Raw genomic sequence first — 22,795 nt, 5'->3', positions numbered from 1 at the left:
ATGCAGAGGGGACGGCTGCCATAACAAAAGAAAAACATCACTGCAGACTTCAACCCGGCTGTATTTATGATTTAGGCAATTCAAAAATCTCCAAGATTATTTTAAGTAATGATTCAACCCATTTGGACTTGAGAACAGGCCATGTGTGTTTTTTTATTGAACGTAACCGACACTTAGGCTAGACGGCACTAGGCAGGCTTAAGGAAATGCACCAAAAGGCTAGGACTGCTTGCAATGGTCCTTTTCATAACTCAGAATCTCCTGTAACTAGATGCGCGATTGAGGCGAGACCTCTGGACGCACGTAAACGTGTCTTTACAATGACTTAACATTGAAATCATTCGCGACAGGCGCTATATTCGCGTTTGGTGTGAACGCAGAGAGGTCGCTTTCGACGTCACTGGGTCTTGTAGTCAGGTAAAATTGCTGGTATTTTATATCTAGCTTTCGCAACGCATACTTGCACTTTCGGAATTCTTTATTTTCTTTTTCTGCTTGTTTGTGAGTTTTGTTACATCTATATTTTTTAATTGTTTAATTATTTTAAAATTACTAGTGTACATATTTGGTTAAAATCGATTTCCTATTTTCATTGTCGAAACTTTTTTGGTTGGTCCGATCGATTGTGCAATCAACAAATGTTTCTTGAGCTCCAAATATCTGAATGATTTCTGAAGAGTCATGTGACACCAAAGACTGTACACATTTTCCAAGAAAGACAGTGAAAACACACCTGTTTAAAACAACTGCAGTATATCGCCTTTCCACAAAGACTATTCCACAGAGGATGTTGGTAAAAGGCGACGGAAAATTAGCTTCAGGCTTTTCCTTTGCCTCTGCCTCTTCATCCTCATCCTCGTCCTCAGAATCGCTCCAAGAAACATAATTGTCCTGATTGCGATTATTGTACCACTCCACACTCTCAAACTGCTGCCGTTCGAATGGCTTGTACTCGTGGAGAATCTCCAGAAGTTTGATGACCTTGGGAGTGACAAACTTCAGGTCTAAGGAAGCTGGGGAGAAATGCTCCTCACATAAGGCATGGATTTTTCTCAGAATGGTGTCTGTGAACAACAGGAACTTGCGGTTCAGCTCTTCCTGTTCGTGTTTGATATATTTCTGCAGCTCCCGGACCATGATTCCCGCAGCTTTATCAGCGCACCAAGGGCCCAGCACAGTCAACACGGCTCGGCAGTCATTCAGCACCTTGGGATAAACAATCACACAATCAACATCAAGTTCATGTCAAGAGTATTGTTGCTTTAATTAAGAGCCTAATGAAAGAACCTGTTTGGAGATAAATGTGGGATCTCTATCTTCTCTATGAGCAGATAAGTTGCAGTCATTAAGAAAATTAAGGGCTTCATCCAGCTCATTTAAAAGCCTCTCAGAGAGCCCACTCTGATCCCGGTACAGCCCACAGTCCAGCACCACCTCACGAGGCTGGGACGCATACCTGGATATAAACACACATGCAAGAAACATCTATAATAAATAATACTGGTAAAAAAAACGTCTGCTCTACAAGCTGCAATAAAAGCTAAAATACATCAGAGTGGAAATCCTACACGTACCTATCCAGCACCACAAGATCAGTGGCAGTTTCTGCATTGCTCTGCAAAATCTTCTCCAGGTTCTGAATCTTCTCCTCCAGATCACAAGGGTCACATTTGCCATTTAAAATGGAAGCAGTCAGACCAAAAATGCGAGGACAGCCTGGGCAACCCTCACAAATCTGTAAAGAAGACTGGCACTGTTTAATAAAACATATGCAGAAATGGTTCACCAACCACCTTACAATATGATCTATCTTGAATTAAAGTCAATTAATTGTTGCATTTGTAACTAAGGGTTATAACTGAAATATGACTCTCCTTAGAAAAGATTGCATATTCAGAGAAGTTAAAATATTTGCATTCAGACAATCTTTATATTTAAAGAGATGATTCACCCAAAAGTTCAAATTCTGTCATTGTTTACTCACCTGCATGTCATTCCAAACCTGTATGGCATTTTTTCTTCTGCATTAACCCTCATGTGGTGTTCAAAACCCAATAACACCTGTGGTGTTCCCGGTCAAAAATGACCGGTCCATAAAAAAAAGCTTATAAATCACTCATTATACCATATTTTCACCCAATCTTGGATTCAATCTTTTTGTCAACTTGTTCTCTTTCAATTAGGACTGGTTTTATATTTCTGTTTGCATCTGATTAATCGTGGGCCTCATTTATCTGAGAGTAGGCATCTCATTTTTTGAGTAAAAAACAAATAATTTATGAGTAAATTTGGAAATATGAAAAAAAATTATGAAAAAAATGGCTACTGTTGATCACACTAGTCTACTCTAATGTTTCACCAGGAACTTTGTTTTGAAACTTTTGTTTTGTAAAAAATATGGCACATAGTCACACTTGTGGTGTTCCCGGTCAAAAATGACCGGCCTGTGAAAAATAGCTTAGAAATCACTCATTATACCATATTTTCACCCAATCTTGGATTCAATCTTTTTGTCAACTTGTTATCTTTCAATAAGGACTGGTTTTGCATTTAATTGTCAAACTATTTAATTGTAGGAGTCATTTATCCGAGCTTATGCACCTCAGTTTTTGAGTGAAAAAAGCATTATTTGTTAATAATTTTGTCAATATTGTGAAAAAGGTGAAAAAAAGTTTCATCTGTTGATCACACTAGCCTACTTTAATGTTTAACCAGGAATTTTTTTTTTAAATGCTTTTATTTTGTACAAAATGGCACAAAGTCACACTTGTGATGTTCCCGGTCAAAAATGGCCGTCCATTGAAAGTGAATGTAGAAGTTTACAAAACACAGGGCTTGTATTTTGAAATGCTTTAATTTTCAGAAAAGGGGTGCACAGTAACACTTGTGCTGTTTCCTGACAAATCTGACCATTGTGACATACAAAAAATAAACACATTAACGCTGTCATATAGAGAACACAAATCAAACACTGTTCATTTTCTTTCAGTTTTCCAAATTATGAACTAACCAAAATAAGAAACTGTGACGGTCTCTGTGTGAACTCATGCAAGTGACTAACAAAAGCATTTTTAAAGTAACTTGCAATTGGTCATTTTGTGTCACTTATGCACATGACTGACAACAGTATAATGTATGTGCCTTGCAAATGTGCATTCTGCATTTGAAACAGACAGTGCCTGTTTTCACATCTTTTGGGGCACACAAACTGCCTCTCTTTTGTTTCTCTCCTTTGCCTGTGCCAGCTGAAGTACCTGGTTCTGGTGTTTGTATGTGTCTCACCAATGTAGCAGAGGGCAGTGCTCTGGGTATATCTTGGCGCCTCTGTATCAGGGGGGTCACCATGGATTTCCCCAGCTCTTCTAGGAACAGCCTCCTCCTGAAGGTTTTCCTTGTGTAATACTCAAAAAAGTTTGTGTGTTTTAATGTGTGTGTGTCTGGGTAGCGTGTGTATAAATGTATCGATACATGCACAGGTCCAAGGGCTCGATGTTTGCAAGCACATGTGCTCATATGTGTACATGAAAATAATGAACATGCTCCTGAAAACTAAATTGTTCTGTTATTTTCAGTCTCTCCCATTCACTTTCAATGGTCGGCCATTGTGACCATTTTTGACCATGCCTACTCTCAGATAAATGAGGCCCACGATTAATCAGATGCAAACAGAAATATAAAACCAGTCCTAATTGAAAGAGAACAAGTTGACAAAAAGATTGAATCCAAGATTGGGTGAAAATATGGTATAATGAGTGATTTCTAAGCTATTTTTTACAGGCCGGTCATTTTTGACCGGGAACACCACAAGTGTGACTATGTGCCATATTTTTTACAAAACAAAAGTTTCAAAACAAAGTTCCTGGTGAAACATTAGAGTAGACTAGTGTGATCAACAGTACCCATTTTTTTCATAATTTTTTTTCATATTTCCAAATTTACTCATAAATTATTTGTTTTTTACTCAAAAAATGAGATGCCTACTCTCAGATAAATGAGGCCCACGATTAATCAGATGCAAACAGAAATATAAAACCAGTCCTAATTGAAAGAGAACAAGTTGACAAAAAGATTGAATCCAAGATTGGGTGAAAATATGGTATAATGAGTGATTTATAAGCTATTTTTTATAGGCCGGTCATTTTTGACCGGGAACACCACAAGTGTAACAAGGTAACAAAACCCCCACAAAAAAGTAAGAAAATTTCCCAAATTTTTTTTAACTTTAGTTAAACCCTTTGGGAACAAAGTCACTAAGTTTCAGTCCAAAGCGATAACATTAACTATTATTTTCGGGAAAAAGAAAATCTTCTCCGGGTCAAATTGACCCGAACACCACATGAGGGTTAAAGAAGATATTTTGAAGAACTCTAGGAACCAAACAACACTGAAGCCCGTTGACTTCCACTGTAAGGACACATTTCTCAAAAACCCTATCTTTTATGTTCCACACACATTCAGCTTTGAAATGAGGGTGAGTAAATAATGACAGAATTTTGTTTCATTTTTGGGTGGACTATTGGTTTTTGTGCTAGAAAGTATTAGCCTTCAAAACTAAAACGTTCAGTTAGAATGCATTTTAGATATGAAACAACATCTTATCTCCAGAAGTAAATACATGACCATTAATACTATAAAAATGGATTGACAGATTTTTAAGCATCTCTGAGGAGTGACACTTAAATGAGACATTTATCATCCATCTCTTTACACTGACAGTTGCTGTAAAAGTCTGCAATTTCACCTTCATTATTTCCCGATAAGGATGGTCTGTGATTGCAAGGTGGCATTCGTCAAAAACCAGCAGGTTGATTTTTGATAGTGGCAAGACTCCATTTTTTAACACATGGAGGAAGATGTGGCAAGTCATGACCAGGACCTGAAAGAACAGACATTATGGAAAAGACAGGGATGAGGACGGGAGAATATCACAGAAGAGAGACTGCACGATGACACCTCATCAAACCGTTCAACAATTATATGAATAAATTCATAGGCACGTTAAAAAGAAAAATGTATAATCATACCTGATTCTCCATCATCTCTCTGTTCCACATCTCCTCGGGCCAAGATGTCATGTCCTCTGACATGTAGTCGCCCACCTGGAGCTCAGAGTGGGTTCTTACAGTAGATGCTTGCTGAACCACAGATGATTCTTCAATCGGGAAAAAATAAAGAACAAATCAGAATTAAGATTAATAAACATACAGAAAGAGTTCGATCATGTTTCAATGTGTTAACGTCACATGGCAGACTAGACAAGTCCTCACCTGCATTCACCAGGAAAACTGTTCTCTTCCCATCCTCTCCACGGATTTGGTGGGAGAGTTCTTTGATTAGGAGTACTGCGATAAAGGTCTTCCCTGAGCCAGTATTTAAGCAGACAATAGTATTGTGTTCAAGAGCTGCTTCAAGAAGTTCAACCTGGTGGGAAAATGCAATTAGTGAAACTATTCAGCTATATGTTTGTTTGTTTTTTATTCAGCAAAGGTGCATTAATTTGATCAAAAGTGACAGTGAAGACATTTATTATTGTATCTTTCAAATACTTTCTATTCATCAAAGATTCTATAAATAATGTATAATGGTTTTCTTACAAATATTAAGCATAACTGCTTTCAACATTGGTAATAAAAAAACAAAACAGGATACAAATAAGCATTGAAAGGACAGGAAAAAATAAAATTTTGAAATATATCAACAAATAAAACAGTTACTTTAAACTGTAATCAGTTTTTACTGTATTTATCATCACAAAAAATGCAGACTGGTCAGCATAAGACACTTATTTAAAAAACAATAAATATCATATATCATATTTGTATAAAGGGATTATAATACAAATGAATTGTGATTACTTTGATGTATGATTTCCATTTCATTTTCAATTAAACAAAAAAAGGCGATGTTTAGCAAAATGTCCAAGCTGCTCTTTTCCATACAATGGTCAATGGAAATACAATTCCATACTAGGGCTGCACGATGTGTCGTTTAAGAATCGATATCGCGATGTACGAATCCACGATAGTCACATCGCAGGATGTGCGATGTAGGCTGTCGTAGTTGATCCGTTATTCATTAACTGTACGGGGCAGTTGCTCCCCAGCCCTTGACGAATGTGATTCGCAGAGAGTGCAAAAGAGAGAGTAGGCGAGAGAGAGAGAGAGAAAGTGCACGAGAGAGAGATATAGATAGAGAGTGCGCGAGAGAGAGAGATAGAGAGAGAGAGAGAGAGAGAAAGAGAATGTTGCGCGAGAGAGAGAGAGTGTGCGCGAGATAGAGAGTTAGCGTGCGCGCGAGAGAGAGAGAGCGCGAGCGAGCCCTGGTCGCGAGCGAGCCCTGGCCGCAAGCTCACCGTCTTCAAACAACACGAGCACTGTCTTGCTCTCTCTCCCTCGCGCATATTAATCAATTGACACGATGGTGTCGATGTTTAAATCATTTAAAATGAGAATGCAAGTGTGCTCATTTTTGTTTGTAAAAAAAAAATTAGATCAGAATTCATATCGCAATATATATATCGCAGAAAAATAAAATATCGCAATGTCATTTTTTCCCAATATCGTGCAGCCCTATTCCATACAATCAAAAACAGGCTATAAACAGTCCATATGACCAGTGCATAATATTTCAAGTCTCCTAAGGCCATGCAATAGTTTTGCATATAGACCATGAGCTGTACAGGGTACTGTATTTGGGTTATCTTTTTTTTTTTCAGCTTTCCTCACCTGTTTGCTATATACTTTCATTGAGAGCAGCATAAACATTTTCAAAACCTCTCCTTGTGTGTTTCACAGAAAAAAAAAAAAAGTCATATGGGATTGGAAATGACACAAAAGAACTCCGACTAGCTTGAGTATCAAAATCGAACCGTTTCAAAAGACTTGCCTGATATTTCCTTGGTGTGTATATGTTGTCATGGATAGCTTCCTGTTGCCACGGGAGACCGAAGAAGGGCCCCATGGGTGAGGAGGCAGGGGTCACCAGCTGTAGGCCAGCCATGCTTAGAGACTGTTAAGCAGGGGACCTCCAGTCATCCAGTGTTTATCTCATTGCATCATGGCCTTCTAATGCTCACTGAAAGACCACGTAACATCAGATCAGGAGGATTTCACAAACAACAGCGCTAAAATCAACTATGTCTCATTGCCTGATTATGGCTACTGATTAAACATGAGAGTGTTTCCTTACAGCTTGTATGTTTCCCGCTTTGCTGTGTGACCGAGCCGTACTTATTCTGGGCATCATCATCAGAGCTCTTAAAATCAGCTCATACTTTTTCCTCTCGAGTTATCCTGCTAGGAAAAACAGACATATACTTACAATCTACACAACTGTAAAGCAAACAGGTCTGAAATAACTGTATAAACGATATTCAGCAAAACTGAAGCTTTCGCAGGCATTACTCTAGTTTTCAGTGTCACGTGATCTTTCACAAATCTGATTTGGCGCTCCGCTCAAAAACATAGTTTTCAATGATGAAAACAGTCAACACATGTATCTTGGTAGTTCTTTGATGAGCAGAAAGTTGAAAAGAAAAGCATTTGTTTGAAATCCAAATCTTTGTAACATAATGCATGTCTTGCTAAATTAAAAGATTTCTTAAATTAAAAAAAAAGCATCCCAAGAGTTTAAACAGTAATGTCTTCTAATAAACAATGTTGCAACTACACAGTAAATTAAATACCTCAGTGACTAAAATAGGAATACATACATGGAAATAAGAAAAGCATACAAAAATGCTTTGAATTTAAACATATAGATATGAAACTATTTGTATTTTATTATTTCTTGCAGAGAGAAATGATCACAGTACCTTAATGTTGCAGACGGGGGAGGGGCCTGAGACAGTATTCTTTCAATACTCTGTAAACGAAGAGAAAAGAAACATAGCTTGTGATAATGGACGGAGCTCTGGCAGGGAGAGGACAGCTGAATTTGGATGACAACTGGCTTGTCAACACATTTTTGCCACTCAGGATCGAGCCCACACTCTCCTCCTGACCACCGCTGTTCGACACAGCTGCAACAAATCACCACAAGTCACATCAGCTCAAGTAACACAAGGCTTCATTTGCAGTGAGCGAACACATTTGCTCTTGGTTAAAAATCTGCTCTCAGACTCCATGTTCGGGTTCATGAATCTCTAATGCAACCACATAGGTTATTTACTTTCAGATTTTGAAAACGCTGACACACATCTGTTTCGGGGGAACGAAACATTCGATGTTAAACGCTTGACTGCAAAACAGCTGGCCAGGTCACGGCTGCCCGATTCGACTACGCGCAAGCAGATTTCCAGTGTTGAAAACTTGTTACTGGTACTTTATCTTAATTAGTCAGATCAATACTCATCACAAAAATCAGTTACTACAGTAATTATATCCTCACAGCACCATGCAAAATAAAATCAACAAGATCTCCTTCAATTAATGTCATTTTAAGCTACAACAGCTAATTGATCACTAAAATCAACAATATAAAAAAAATGGTTAACACACATCAATGACGCTAATTGTTTTTTTTTTCTTTGCATGAACAAGCTACAAAGTAGGTTGCATGAGGTAAAAAACAGAGCACAATCTATTAAAGTATTAGCCTAATATCCTAAAGATTTATATTTACATCTTTGCACATAACAAAATCAATTCATGGCAAAGACCAGGGATCTTAAACGCTTTTCAGACCAGGGAACCAAGACGGAGACCTATCCATTACTGTATAAAACTGCATATCTGGATTTCACAATTAATGAGATCTATTATTAAAACAGTTGGTAGATGCAGGACTAATGTAATTTATTTCTTTTTTTTTTTTTAGATATCAGTAGTGGTCAATAAAAAGTTAGCACTATTTTATAGTATTTTAAATGTAGCATAATATCCTGACAAAAAATATGATCATAGCGAATGGTAAATTTTTGTAAAACCAGTCATTTTTTAAGTCAACTTAGGATCAATGACTATTTTCAATGTTGATTTACTGCAAAGGAGACTAGTCAATTTATTAGCTCTTATTTTAACTTAGCGGAACTACGTCCACTTGAACAAAATGGCATAGACGTCTTAACTTCCTGTTAACCACTAGCCACACTGACTGTAGGCAAAACGGCAGGCCAGGCCACATAGTCCCAGTCAAGTTTCAGAACAAAGCACTCAGCATGACCTACATTACCACGTGGATGAGGCTGAATAGCAGCTGCTATGATTCTGTGCGAACTGACTGTTTACTAGTAAAATTCAGTCCAAGACAAAATAGCTAAAAGCTCTCTAAAAATATAAGTGATTACTACAAAACATATAGACAAAAAAAGGAGAAAGTAGGCTATGGAACAAAAACAGAAGCAAAGCCAGCTGTTTATAAATATGTTCAGTCAGAGACTAAATCAATACTGGACTATCAATTTAGGAGAATTATAAGCTTCATTATAACGCATAATATATTCATAGACAAACATGACAAAAACTGGCTTCAGTAAGTAATACATCATGCAGGAGTTCCAACATAAACGTGCCTAAGACCGCCTCAGAACTCACACTTGTCACATGAAAGAGCCCCTCGGGCCAACCTATCCAGCAGGTCACCTGATTTGACCCTGGAAATAAAGGACAGGTCTATGTAACCCCCGTCTCATGAATTCTCATCAATAATTCATTCTGCTTACATTACTGTCACTTTATTTTGAAGAATGCAACTAGTTGAATCAGCGGGATATTGTTCACAAGTGTGAAATATTCTAATGAGATGCTGCAGCAAGCAATTTATGAACTCGGGTATGCAACTTTTAAATGTGTTTTTCTGATGTCTGCATATCTAGAGCTGATGGAAAGTCTCAAAATCAGAATAACCCTTAACCAGTTATGTAATAAATAAGCACAAATCAAATAGCATCAGACTTTGTTAAAATGTCAGTTCATACGAGAATGAAAATTTGGCCATCGTCTACTCAAGAGAAAGAACAAAACAAAACGCTGGTCATGAATTAGAAGCACAAAATTTGTAAAAAAAAAACAAACAAAAAAACGTTGGAGGATTTCGAGATAAGCCTGGTAAGAGGAGACTGGTTTTCCTTTGCTCCTACATTTCCCAGAGGCATTAGTGACGCGTCATCTTTTATCTTCCACCTGCACATCTTCCGGTTCCCAACAGTCAGCAGAAGTGAGAAAAAAAAGTGTTTATTACGTTTGAAATCGGAATATTTATCTTACAAAAACGCATGGATTCACTACAGGGGGCCTTTATTCATCCGCTGGAGCTGTGTGAGGGACATTTTATTACAGATGTGTGCACTTTATTTCACGTCTTCTGAACTGTTGGCAAACACCCACTTACCCCCATTGTAAGAGCAAGGACAATTTTAAATATATCTTCGATTGGATTCTTCTGAAAGAGGAAAGTCACATACACCTAGGACGCTTCGAGGGTGAGTAGAAGATGGACAAATTTTAATTCTCGGGTGAAATAACCCTTTAAGAGTTTAAGAGAGTAAAAAAATAGCAAACATTTAAAATAATAATAATTCATCCACACACATACATGCATTGTAAATCAGTTATTAATATTGATTTAAAAATCCTATGTCACTAAAAGTTGTAATAATTTTTTCAATATGAAGATGTAAATATAAAATCATTCTGTTGTGTCGGTTGACATCATTCTGAGTCAATTTCTGAATCAGTTATTTTATATTTACATCTTCATATTGAAAAAATTATTACAACTTTTAGTGACATAGGATTTTTAAATCAATATTAATAACTGATTTACAATGCATGTATGTGTGTGGATACACATTAAAACATTATGAAGGTTGAACCCACAGATTATATTCATATTCTATTTCAGGATCACATCAAAGGACAATAGCACCATGAGGACATACCACTTATTAAAAAAAACAAAAAATAACAAAAAATAATAATAACAATAATTTGACATATAATCTGCAGAACAATCAATGTACGATTTTAGTTCTAATATATATTTTAAAGGATAATGGTAATAATAAAACTACATCATAACCATATTCATTAATCATGGTATTTACAAGATACATGTGGTTTTACTGAATGTCCAAAAGGCATAGTATTATCATATTAAGACAAAAAAAAAAAAAAGATAAATACAACTAAGATATAATTTAAAAATAAAATAAAGAAATCAATAATATTTGGTGGCACACAAGCAAAAATCACGTTTCTTATACAGATGCCAGGCAGATTAAAACCAATATTCTCCAGCAACATACTAACTGCACTTCACATATCACAACAATAACAAATGCATCTTAACACTATTAATTATATGCTAAAACAAAATGTTATTCATGCATATCAGTTAGGCCTCATTGCGACCTTGGCCTTGAAGCCAGCAACACACCCGAGGCCCCCAAAATCATGCATCTGTCACTTTGCCAATCACAAACGTGACCCTTGCACTATGCTAATATTTGAGCACATATGAAATACATCACCGGGTCTGAAACTGCCCTATTAATCAATACGTCTGCCATGTGAATCAGTCTTTCAGGGGCTAACAGGCGCGTGTAGCTAAAAAGGCACCGTCATGCAAGAAAAAACACATTATGCATAGATTTACCTCACGTAAAACGGCTTATAACAAGTCCCCTATTGCATGTACACTGCCAGGGATTGAATGCACGAACAGTTTTTGACAAATGTACGCCGGAAAGTCCGGTTTTGAGGGTGATAGTGGTTAGCACGCGAGCTCGTGTTAGCTTCGGTGGATTTTATTTATTATTTCAGGATCACGAGAGGAAAAACAGAAGCGATCAACGCGCGATGTGTTTATAGATCGAGGCACGTGCTCACCGGCGTTGAAGGGTTTTATTGGTCGTGTTGTGTTGAAGAGTGTCTTGTTAAACGCTGCTGTGCCCCTCTCTCCCCATTCCCTCCTGCTGCTTCGGCTGCTGTTGTCAGGCTACTGCGCGCATGTGAAGCCCGCGACTACGAGGAACGCCAAAACGTGAGCACAGCTACTATGACAACACAACAAGTCCACAGCGATGATATTTATTCAATATAAAAGTCTCCGTTCTTTGACCGAAAGGGCACTTTTAGAAAAATAAAATAATAAGCTATTTTCCTCCAGTTACACTGTTGTATTCGTCTACTGACAATCGTAGGAAAAAAAATCTTTAATTGGTGTAATTTTCACTAAAGTCATAGAATTCAACTACAGCGTCATTTGTAGCACATCTCTCTCTCTCTCTCTCTCTCTCTCTCTCTCTCTCTCTCTCTCTCTCTCTCTCTCTTTCTTTTAAATAATAATAATAATTTAAACAAATTTAAATAATAATTTTAATTAGTAAACTAATCAAATAATATTTTCCTTTTTTTTCTTTGTTTTCTTTTTAAACGTAGTTTTCACATGATAAACACAACATAGTTTATAAACATTTGCGTTTATGTTTATGATTTACTTTCATTTCTGGGTTTAATACAAGTCAGTAAATGCATATTATAATGCATCTTTACATTTAATAGCAATAATACATTTCAACAACATAGTAAAACGTTTCTAAGAAAGTTTTAAAGTGACCTTCTTACCTTCATGCAATTTTTTTTTTAATTTAAAAATTATAATAATAACATGTTTATATACACGTATCTTATTATTATTATTATTATTATTATTATTGTTGTTGTATTTAACAATCATGAAATAAAAAAGAATTCATTCTGTAACTAAAAATAAGAAGTACTAATATAAGAATGACAGAACAGGAGACAGCAAAAAAAAAAAAAAAAAAAAAAAAAAAAAACTTTGGTGACGATTATATGAACACATTTACAAAGGTTATTTCTGAAGAAGGGTGTTTCCTTAAAATAAGCTCGGTGTGAATAAATAATTGTTCATTATTTAAGACAACAGCTTTATAATTATAGAAAAGTATATTTATACAAATATGTATTTCCACTGTATGATTCACTCTTCAGGTCCAAGCACGTCTGTTTAGTGTTGTGTTCATGGTCTCTTACCTCCATCTACTGGTAATTTTAGGGACTACTGTCGTTTCGAAAAGGCGGTGTCTCAGTTCCTGCTAATATAATGCAAAGATAATCAGAGCTACAGAGAAGTAGGAAATTAATTAAAATGAGAATATTATAAAGTAACATACAAAAGAGAAACCCCACACTTAACTTTTGTTTAATGTCGTACAATGCCACATTTTAAAGCAACCATAAGACATAATACAAACATTAGCCTAACTAGAAAAATGCATGAACTATGTCAATAAAAAACGAACTGTTTATGAATTTAAATGTTTATTGTTTATCGGATTAGTTTTATTTACGCCTTTGATATATATTAAAATGTAAAAATGCAGAATAATTACGCAAGCTTTATTAAAAACATATAGTACTGTTAAAAGCAACTTATTCATTAAACGTTATTTATTAATTTATTTATTTTCGCTTATTCATTATTAGTCTTTGGTACTAGATTTTTCAAAAACACTGCACTTTCCCGAGATGCATCCGCTCCAGCTCTCCTCCTTTAGACCAATCAGAAGGATGGTGAAAAACTGCTCTTCTCTGATTGGCTTCAAGCTGCAGATGCGCAATTTTCAAAGTTGGTTAACTGTGCAGCTGAGGATTCGTAGTGTCTGAGCGAACAGCAAATATAGTGCATCGAAATATCCTGCGTTATTGGTTGGATTTTAAACGACTTTGGCATCTTCTTTTATCTTGTTTTAAGTGGGATCAGTTGAACGGTACGTGCATTTGTTAATTTTGTTCTTTATTAGCTTGTTTTTATAATTTATTTTGGTTATGCGCCATTTAGGCTAGGCAATGTCACACTATGTATCTGCTAGTGTTTGCAATATGTTTATGTACGTTTTTATTTTTTAAATGATTTAATATTTATATAAATTGTTTTCCAGGTTGACTTATATTTGCCCTTTTTAAAATCTAATTTTGTTTTAAGGTTAACATTTAAAGGGCTTTTAAGACGTGGAGCACAGAAGACGCTCTTCAAACATGGCTTCATCACAGTTAACGTTACCAGCAGCCAAAAAAGAGGAGAAAGGCAGAAATATACAAGTGGTTGTACGATGCAGGTAAATGTACAGGTTTTATACGTTTATTTGTATTTTTTGTAAGTAGTATAATCGAGCCTTCATCACAGATTATTTACAACGTAAGATCAATAGCAAACATGTGCTTGTTTTTCTTGTTGTTTTTACACTAACGTTAGTTCAGAACTGCTCACATCACATGATTTAAATGTCCAATTTATTAAATGTATTAATCACTGCGTTTCTGGCCAGATCAATGGTTTGATCTTTTGTAATTGCTGACGTTTTGGCCAAAAAGCCTAATAATAAGATATTTATTTTTATTTATATATTTCTAACAGACCCTTCAACACAGTGGAGCGTAAATCTGCATCTCATACCGTTGTTGAATGTGACCAGAACCGAAAAGAGGTGATGGTCCGTACTGGAGGCGCCACAGACAAAGCAGCAAGAAAAACATACACTTTTGACATGGTGAGTGTTTCGCTTGTTTTCCACCCACATCCTGAGTATTAATGTCATCTAAATCTTTTCCGTTGTATTAATGTTCATTCGATTTCAATTGGTTTAGGTTTTTGGTCCTTCTGCCAAACAAATTGAAGTTTATAGGAGTGTGGTGTGCCCCATATTAGATGAAGTTATCATGGGCTATAACTGTACTGTTTTTGCGTGAGTATCTTTATTTAAATGTCAAATCATTCGACTTTACAGATAACTTTTTGTGTTGTGTTTCACCTGAGGAAACGGTTTTAATCAGTTTCAGACCAACAAATTGTATTTGGTGTCTACTTTCTATATTTTATGATTTGAAGTAGATTTTTTTTCACCATGAAAATAGATAAAAAGCTTGTTTGGTATTAACAATCAGTTATACAAATGTTACGTATTTTGATTGTGGATTATTTCTTTTTGGCTTAAGATATGGACAAACTGGAACAGGGAAAACCTTCACAATGGAGGGCGAAAGATCACCCAATGAGGAGTTTACTTGGGAAGAGGTAATATTCAAGTCAGAGTTTGGAAGTTCTGCAACAGTGTCAAACCAATGGCTGTTTAAAGGGGCCATAGCATACGTTCATTTAATGTTTTCTTTTCCAAAGGGTTCTAATGTTTCTTGCACCAGTAACGAGTTTTAATGCTCTTTGCACATGAAGAAATAAGTGCTTGCTTTATGAGGTTTTTCTATTGGGCCACAATATATAAAGACCAATATTTTCATGATACGATTTGCTTGGAGATTGATCAGGATTTTTCCCTCCTTCCTTTCTCGGTTTCTCTTGCAGGACCCTCTGGCCGGAATCATTCCCAGAACTCTTCATCAGATCTTCGAGAAACTGTCCAGTAATGGCACCGAGTTCTCCGTGAAGGTTTCTCTGCTGGAAATCTATAACGAGGAACTCTTTGATCTTCTCAGCCCTGCTCCAGATGTCACGGAGAGGCTACAGCTGTTTGATGATCCCAGAAATAAAGTATGCTCTTTTTAGATTTTGGAATGCATTATACCTATAATATCCATATATTTTTCCTTTGAAATGACCATTTGTGTTCGCTAAAACAAGACGTTTCTTTATATCTGTCAGAGGGGTGTGACCATTAAAGGTTTGGAGGAGATCACTGTACACAATAAGGATGAGGTGTATCAGATCCTGGAGAGAGGAGCGGCCAAGAGAAAGACGGCCTCCACGCTCATGAACGCTTACTCCAGGTAGTAATTGCATCCCAATTTAAAAGGAGAGAAGATGTCATTGGTGTTTTGTTCATGGCTTATAACATCTCTCTTCACCTTTTGCTCATCCAGTCGATCTCACTCGGTGTTCTCCGTGACCATTCACATGAAAGAGATCACTCTGGATGGAGAGGAGCTGGTTAAGATTGGAAAACTGAACTTGGTGAGTTTAATTTCCTCAGATCTGGCGGTTCAATCTACAACTCTGGCTCAAAAATTCATTTGTGTTAAAGTGTTTTTACTCCGTTTAGGTGGATCTTGCAGGTAGTGAGAACATTGGGCGATCTGGAGCTGTGGACAAGCGTGCTCGTGAAGCTGGGAACATAAACCAGTCTCTATTGACTCTGGGTCGTGTTATCAAGGCTCTGGTGGAGAGAGGGCCTCACGTGCCCTACAGAGAGTCCAAACTCACTCGTATTCTGCAAGACTCGCTTGGAGGACGCACCAAAACCTCTATTATTGCCACTGTGTCTCCTGCCTCCATAAATCTAGAGGTATGACTTGTACTGATAGACTTTGTAGTGTATCTGCGTTATTTTGTGCTTGTTATTTGGAATATTGATTTGTAGGTTTATCGTAGGAAACGCTGAGCACTCTGGACTATGCTAACAGAGCCAAGAGTATCATGAATAAGCCAGAGGTCAACCAAAAACTCACCAAGAGAACTCTGATCAAGGCAAGTTTCTTTACTGTTTGTACATATATTTTCATAACTTCTTGGACAGTATATTTCCAATTTCTTGTTTATGCAGCACTGACCAACCTATTCATGTTTCTAAAACAAATGTTGTAGGAATACACAGAGGAGATTGAGCGGCTGAAAAGAGATTTGGCTGCCACCCGTGACAAACAAGGAGTGTATCTATCTGTTGATAACTATGAGTGAGTTCTGCATGTATTTTATTTTTTTATTCTCACCAAGGCTGTATTTATTTGGTAAAAAATGGTTAAATATTATTAGTATTTAAAATGACTTTCTATTTTAATCATTTTAAAATTTAGTTATAACTGTGATGGTAAAGCTGAATTTTCAGCAGCCATTACAGTCTTCAATGTCAAATAAATTGTATATATATATATATATATTTTTTTTTTAACAAAGCACAGGTTTTTGCTGTCACTTTTGATCAATTTAATGTATTTGCTTAAGTCTAATTTCTTAAAAAAAAAAAATGTGCTGTTGACAAATTAAAACTTAAATTGTGCAGTCAACACATTTTCTTGAGAAATCAAGTTTTATTTTTTTTTCTTTCTTGGTTTAAGACTTAATTTATTTATTTTTTTTTGACCAGGGATGATATTTCAGAAGGAGCAGGGTCCTTTATTTATTTATTTATTTATTTATTTATTTTAAACCACTATTTGGCCATTTACAGGAATATGAACAGTAAACTGATGTCTCAGGAAGAGCAGATTACGGAGTACACAGATCGGATAGCCGCAATGGAGGAGGAGCTCAAAAAGGTGAGCCTCTTTTAACGCCATTCTGCTTCTGCTTCTCTGTGTGTACAAGGCCTTCCATCTTCCACTTAAGTGTGCGTCTGTGAGGTCATGACAATGAGTGATGTATGTAATTAATATTGTGCTTTTGTTTTGGCAGATTATGGACTTGTTTACAGACAGTAAGCAGAAATTGGACCAGTGCGCTGAAGACCTGCAGGACAAAAAACAGAGGCTGGAGGAGACTCACAAGGACCTAATTGAGACCAGGCATCGCCTCACTCAGGAGGAGTACATCAGTTCAAAGCTCCAGAACAATGAGTGTCAACTCTATAGCACTGCGGACCAGGTCTGTGAATCAGATGTGTCGTTTGGTGATGCAATGGTAGAATAGTATGCATAAATGTTCTCTCTCTCTCTTTCTCATCCAGCTGTTGAGCACTGCTGAGACCAGCACACAGGATGTTAGTGGTCTCCACGCCAAGCTGCAGAGGAAGAAGGATGTAGAGCTCCATAACGGGGAGGTCCAGCAGAGCTTTGCCCAGCGCATGGAGAACTGCTACAACAGCATGCAGACCTCGCTGCAGGAGCAGAGCCACAAACATGCTGCTATGATCGACTATTACCGCTCTTCTGTGGGTAAGATGTCACAAGGCTCCACTCTCAAAGTGTAATATGCTATTTTTGGGGGTTTAACAATAAAATCACTTCCAGCCAAAAAGTATATTCAGGAAAACAACCATGTTAATGTCTGTGTAGGTGAGCTGCTGAATACGAATGGCACAGTGTTCAAGGAGACGTTAGGTGCTGTCTGTGAGTCTTACAGCAGTATTAAAGGGGCTGTGGGAGAAGGTGTGGAGCGCTGCAAGGAGCGAGTATTACATCAGGAGAAACTCTCTCAGGAGGCTCAGAAATGCATGCTGGAAATACTGGTAAGAACTCTATGATGATTCAAATTGTAAAGCGTTCGCTTGACAATGCTTTATTGGTAAAGGCTAAGTTGTTAGAATGGCTAAAGGGTGCTAGATATGAGTAGAGGTTATTTTTGACTCCGAGGCCTGAGATGGTGGCACCAGGAGCAGATTTGGTAGCGCTGGGGGTAGTGTGTGACAGATATCTGTGCAGGATTTGAATGATTCTCACTAGATCTCGCAGTAACCTTTTCATTGTGCGACGAATTCAAACGCTTTTTGTTGGATCTCGCAGCACTGATGCATCTGTGCTGTAACAGTGTCACAAAAAAGCTGTTCTAAGCTCGGACAAGTTTGTTTGCGTCGCAGTCCGAGCTGATAAACAGTCTGCCCTGCGCAGCTGAAACGTAACGCAGTTTAGATTAGCTTTCTTTGCATTTGCCGTTTGAATTTTGAAAAATTGGTCGCAGTCAGAAGCCCTGCGGTCTCTCTCTTTGTGTGTGTGTGCGCACGTTCTCTTTTATAGATCAGTGGGTGAGACCCTTTTGGGGTAACGTTAGGGCCTGTTTGTTTTTGGTGATTTCAAATGCAAACGTTGGCTATTAGAAATTGCTTTAATCTACCCTTTAATCATAAAAATGCCTATAGAGACAGAATTTTACTAAATTTATACAAATCTGGAAGTCATTTTTAAAATCAAGCAACCTGATTTACCAAGGTTTTCCCAGACTGTTGGATTTCTATTTGTTTTGGGTTATTTCAAAACGTGTTAAGTTTTAAGGGCTGCTTGTAAGTTTTCTGAGGCCCGTGTTTAGAACCAATGGAATAGTGTTTAATTGTGAATGTCTATTTTTACCCATTTAACATGAACAGTTTTACTCAATTGTATCTTTGAATATCCATTTTTCATACTATTTACCTTGTGGTGCCGAAATTGGTTTGTAAGTGTTTTTTGTTTTTTTTAGCAACGTATAGAATAACATTGATTGTGTGTGTGTTTTTTTTTTTTTTAGGATGAACACAAACAGCATTTAGAGGAGGTTTTGGTTGCCCAGGCGTTGCCAGGTATCAGATCTATCATGGCCGTGAATGACAATCTGAAGCAAACCCTTTACAGATACAACACTTTGGCTGAGCAGGTATTTTTCAGAAGAATTTACATGTTCTTATGCCTGTTTGATTTATTATAGATTATTTTGTGATCAGTCAAATTAAAATCTCTCTTACAGATGCAGTGTCTAAAAGCAGAGATGATGTCATTTTTTGACTCTTATGTTGAATCGTTGGCCAGCATGCGAGAGTGCGCTGTGCAGGGCTTCAGCAGTCTGCGTGCTGAGCATGACAAGCTCAAACAACAGATTAGCCAAGCTGGAAACAACCATCAGACGGTAAGACAACTCATACTGACACTGTTTCTTGAAGAGAAGGTTTGAGTTTAAGCCAAGTGATCACATTTCCTTGAAACTGATTGGCTCAGATGTTCACAAGCTTTGTGGGTGCTGTAAATGTCACCAGTTGGCCACAGGGATGCTGTTTCTGTACATTCAAGATTTTTTTTTCTTCATCACATACATGATTATATAAAGCATTTGTATAACCAGCAGTGAAATGTGAGTCAGGTCCGCTCCATGGACAGTGCAATTATTAAAGAATACCACACAGAGGAAAATATACACAAGTATAGATATGAAAGATTGAAATAAAAGTAAACCATAAAAATATAAGTAAAATGTAGAATGCTGAAATGCTCAGCAGGCTTCAGTGTTAAAAAAAAAAAAAAAAAAGATTTATAAACGGTCACTTTCCAAACTAGACCAAGAAAAACTCTTTAAAACTTGAGAGAACTTGAAAGGATCCTAATAATGAGAACATTTGGTCATGTGGCTTGTCTAAATCACTTTTTGACCACTAGAGGGCTCTAAAGCTGCATAAATTGTTCCTTTCTACAGCGCGTGGCCGAGCTGGTTCAATGTTTGCAGAACCAAATGAATCTCTTGGCAGTGGACACACAGACTGACTTTGAGGGTCTTGCACTGGCGACATCTGCCCAGACTGTCCCACTAGAAATGCTACAGAGCTCCATACAGAGGTGAGAGGACATTCGCATATATCTTCAAGTTTCCTGTAACAAAACCCTAATAAATCTCATCTTTGTTGTAGTAAATGCACTGTGGCTGAGGAGCACACGGTGTCTGTCCGTGCTCGGCTGGGTTCCTCCGTGGATGAAGTGATAACGGAGATGAATGGGGTGACGGAAGAGGGAGAGAGGGCACTGGAGGAGAGTGCTGGTTACTGCAGACACCTCCAGACATCACTGGACTCGTTGGCTGAGTCGGGACTCAAGTGGTGTCACGAAGCCAGAAGCTCAACTGAGAATAAAGCCCAGGAACAGATCAAACTCATCAGGGAGACAGACACAGCTGTGCAAGACCTGCTAAAGGTTAGTTTGGGCCTGTCCCAAGGGCACTAAATGCTTTGTCATTTATCAGATTTGGGACAGTCTTGCTTCCTGTCACGTGGCCAAGACTGAAAGTGTTGGTATTGTGACAGGCCCTTTGTGGCTAAACCTGCTGAATGGAGAAAGTTAACATAGAACGTATGACTTTTTTTTTTTTTTTTTTTGCGTGTGCTAAATTTGTGTTTTTCTATCATGTGTACATGCAGTCTGTAGAAGAAAAGGGCGAGAAAGCCATTAAGGAGTGTGAAAGCCGGTTGAGTCACATGCAGCAGGAAGTAGAAGGAATCCTGGGTCGTGTGGAATCGCAGACTGGCAAAGATGATGCTACCTTGCAAGAACACAAAGAGATCCTCTTCTCCATCAACACTCAAACATTGGACACAGTACACAACTTCATCAGCTCAGAGCTGCGGCAAGATTTACCAACAGGTGTGAGAGAAGATGTGGGGAAATATTCAAAATACAGCATCATGAATATAAACGTGGCTCAAATGCAGGCAATCCATCCATGTGAACAAGGCACTGATGTGACATGTGAATCTTTGCAGGAACGACTCCTCAGCGTAAAGAGTATGTGTATCCACGTGTGCTGAACAAGCCTAGGAGTCGAGAGGAGTTGGAAGATGAGTTCAGAGCTCAGCAGGAGCAGTTTCAGTGTGCACTGAGCCAGTGTGAGACTGTCACCGAGGCAGAAGAGGAGAAACCTCTCGACCAGGTATTGCAATCATAAGTTTTGACCATCCATATTCTAGATCTCATCAGTAGAAATTTTCTGTTTTCTTTTCAGACTAATTAAGACTTAGTTGAAGCTATAGAAGATGCTTTTATTTGGACTGGTGTAACTTCAGTTCTGTTTTTAGGACTCTATGGAGGATGAAGTCAGTGTTTCTAGTGATGGAAACCTCACTGAACAGTCATGCTATGATGAGAACCTGATGTGTTATGAAAACGGAAGAGTTCCGTTTTTCAAGGTGAGACATTTCAGACCTTTTTAATGTCAAGGCTTAAGGTGTGGGCAAAAAAAAAAGGATTAATTTCTATTTATTTGTTCTGTAGATCTGGCCAAACCTTCATAGTGCTGGCCACAAAAAAAAAAGAATACATTTATTTGTTGTAGAGGCAGCTTTTAATATTTTGTTCTTTTTGTCTAAGCAGAAGAAAAGCAAGAAGGAAAATGGCAATAAATCACTGAACCGTTCCAAGATGGAGAACGAGAGCATGTGTTCGCCACCACGTTCTAAACTACCCCTCAGGTGTCAGAATTAACTAATTATATTCTTGTTTTTACTCTCTCCTTGTATGCCTAAAATAAACATTGTTTTAGTCCTATGTGTGTCTTTTTAAATATGATTTGTCTGTGTATTTAACTTTCATATGTCTGTTTCTTCAGTTTAGTAATAAATGTTGTAACTTCATGGTGATTTCTTACTGTTACCTTTCTGTTAGTTTCATGTTGTTGTTTTTTTGAACATTTGTATGTTTAATTAAAAGCTAAAAGAAAATTATCCACTCCATGTTTGAACCAATAAAACTATTTTTGAAGTTTTTTTTTTTTTTTTTTAAAGTTTGTATAAAGTTTTTCTATTACATTTAGTTTGTTGATTGTAACATTGGTGCTCTTTGTAGATGAATGTTTTCCTCAAATTTAAGAGACATAAGATTCTTATTACAAGAAAACAAAATAATCTCTGCAGAATTGCTGCATTTAATAAAGGAATTAAAATGTAAGAATTTGTGTAACCTTATTAAAGCAAACTTACATATTGAGTAAGATAAATGTATCATACAAAGTTTTTTTCCCTTGTTTAGAAAAACATTATTAAATACTTTTGGTTATTTTAAATGGTTAGGGTTTCACATTTACAATTTTAAGTGTTGATCCTTCTTGTCACTAAATTTGTGCAAAATTTAGCACTGATCCTCTGTAATTTAGTATTCTGTTTCTCCGAATATGTTTATCTTGAACTTTCTACCCTTTCTGTTTGGACATTAATTTACATCTAAATAAGTGACTTGATAGTCGTTAATAATAACCATTGATTTTAAAAAATAAAGAATGGTTATTTTTAAACCCCTAATTTTTAATCTAAATGTGATATTACAAATAACATGCTAAACGTTAACAGAGACGTTAATTCCTGAAGTCCAATCAGAATCGCGGACTGTACCACGTGTTTGGATGCCACAGTCTCGTCCAATCAGAACCACTATGTATCACG

General features: G+C 37.1%; 2 protein-coding genes across 4 annotated transcripts in view; one reads left to right on the top strand and one right to left on the bottom strand.

The window, feature by feature from the left end:
- The window catches only part of LOC127933206 (endoribonuclease Dicer), a 30,841-nt gene extending 18,829 nt beyond the window's left edge, over positions 1–12,012 (bottom strand). Inside the window, exons 1-10 of one of the 2 annotated variants that reach the window (XM_052530005.1) lie at positions 11,829–12,012; positions 7,814–7,863; positions 7,189–7,292; positions 6,886–7,074; positions 5,268–5,421; positions 5,025–5,152; positions 4,742–4,876; positions 1,575–1,735; positions 1,288–1,456; positions 734–1,206 (exon numbers count right to left, since the gene is read on the bottom strand). In XM_052530005.1, coding sequence (XP_052385965.1) covers positions 734–1,206; positions 1,288–1,456; positions 1,575–1,735; positions 4,742–4,876; positions 5,025–5,152; positions 5,268–5,421; positions 6,886–6,999 — 1,334 coding nt within the window. In that variant the 5' untranslated portion in view covers positions 7,000–7,074; positions 7,189–7,292; positions 7,814–7,863; positions 11,829–12,012. Of the gene's footprint in view, positions 1–733; positions 1,207–1,287; positions 1,457–1,574; positions 1,736–4,741; positions 4,877–5,024; positions 5,153–5,267; positions 5,422–6,885; positions 7,075–7,188; positions 7,296–7,813; positions 7,864–11,828 lie in introns of both variants that reach the window. The other variant, XM_052530006.1, reaches the window with a different exon arrangement.
- A 1,555-nt stretch (positions 12,013–13,567) lies between these two features.
- On the top strand, positions 13,568–22,120 carry LOC127933546 (kinesin-like protein KIF11). Of its 2 annotated transcripts, none has more exons than XM_052530591.1 (23): positions 13,568–13,735; positions 13,951–14,083; positions 14,383–14,515; positions 14,613–14,710; positions 14,961–15,039; positions 15,325–15,510; positions 15,622–15,746; positions 15,840–15,930; positions 16,019–16,261; positions 16,348–16,443; positions 16,561–16,649; positions 17,144–17,231; positions 17,368–17,556; positions 17,639–17,846; positions 17,967–18,139; positions 19,132–19,257; positions 19,348–19,506; positions 20,068–20,207; positions 20,279–20,558; positions 20,783–21,005; positions 21,125–21,291; positions 21,437–21,547; positions 21,732–22,120. In XM_052530591.1, the coding sequence occupies exons 2-23, from the start codon at positions 14,004–14,006 to the stop codon at positions 21,840–21,842; spliced, it is 3,195 nt and encodes a 1,064-aa protein (XP_052386551.1). In that variant the 5' UTR covers positions 13,568–13,735; positions 13,951–14,003; the 3' UTR covers positions 21,843–22,120. The 2 variants fall into 2 exon arrangements, with proteins under 2 accessions (XP_052386551.1, XP_052386550.1); XM_052530590.1 differs by having other exon boundaries at positions 21,729–22,120.
- Positions 22,121–22,795: the final 675 nt, after the last annotated feature.

This window comes from Carassius gibelio, chromosome A17 (genome assembly GCF_023724105.1).
Source record: "Carassius gibelio isolate Cgi1373 ecotype wild population from Czech Republic chromosome A17, carGib1.2-hapl.c, whole genome shotgun sequence".
NCBI classification, from domain to species: Eukaryota; Metazoa; Chordata; class Actinopteri; order Cypriniformes; family Cyprinidae; genus Carassius; species Carassius gibelio.
Note: the sequence above shows the minus strand (reverse complement) of the source record. Positions and strands in the feature narration are given on the sequence as shown.

Excerpts from the sequence above, each read along its gene's own strand:
- LOC127933546 (XM_052530590.1), top strand. The coding sequence starts at position 14,004 with ATGGCTTCATCACAGTTAACGTTACCAGCAGCCAAAAAAGAGGAGAAA. Across the intron at positions 17,557-17,638 it reads TCTATAGCACTGCGGACCAG|CTGTTGAGCACTGCTGAGAC; the intron begins GTCTGTGAATCA and ends TTTCTCATCCAG. Across the intron at positions 21,292-21,436 it reads AGGAGAAACCTCTCGACCAG|GACTCTATGGAGGATGAAGT; the intron begins GTATTGCAATCA and ends TTCTGTTTTTAG.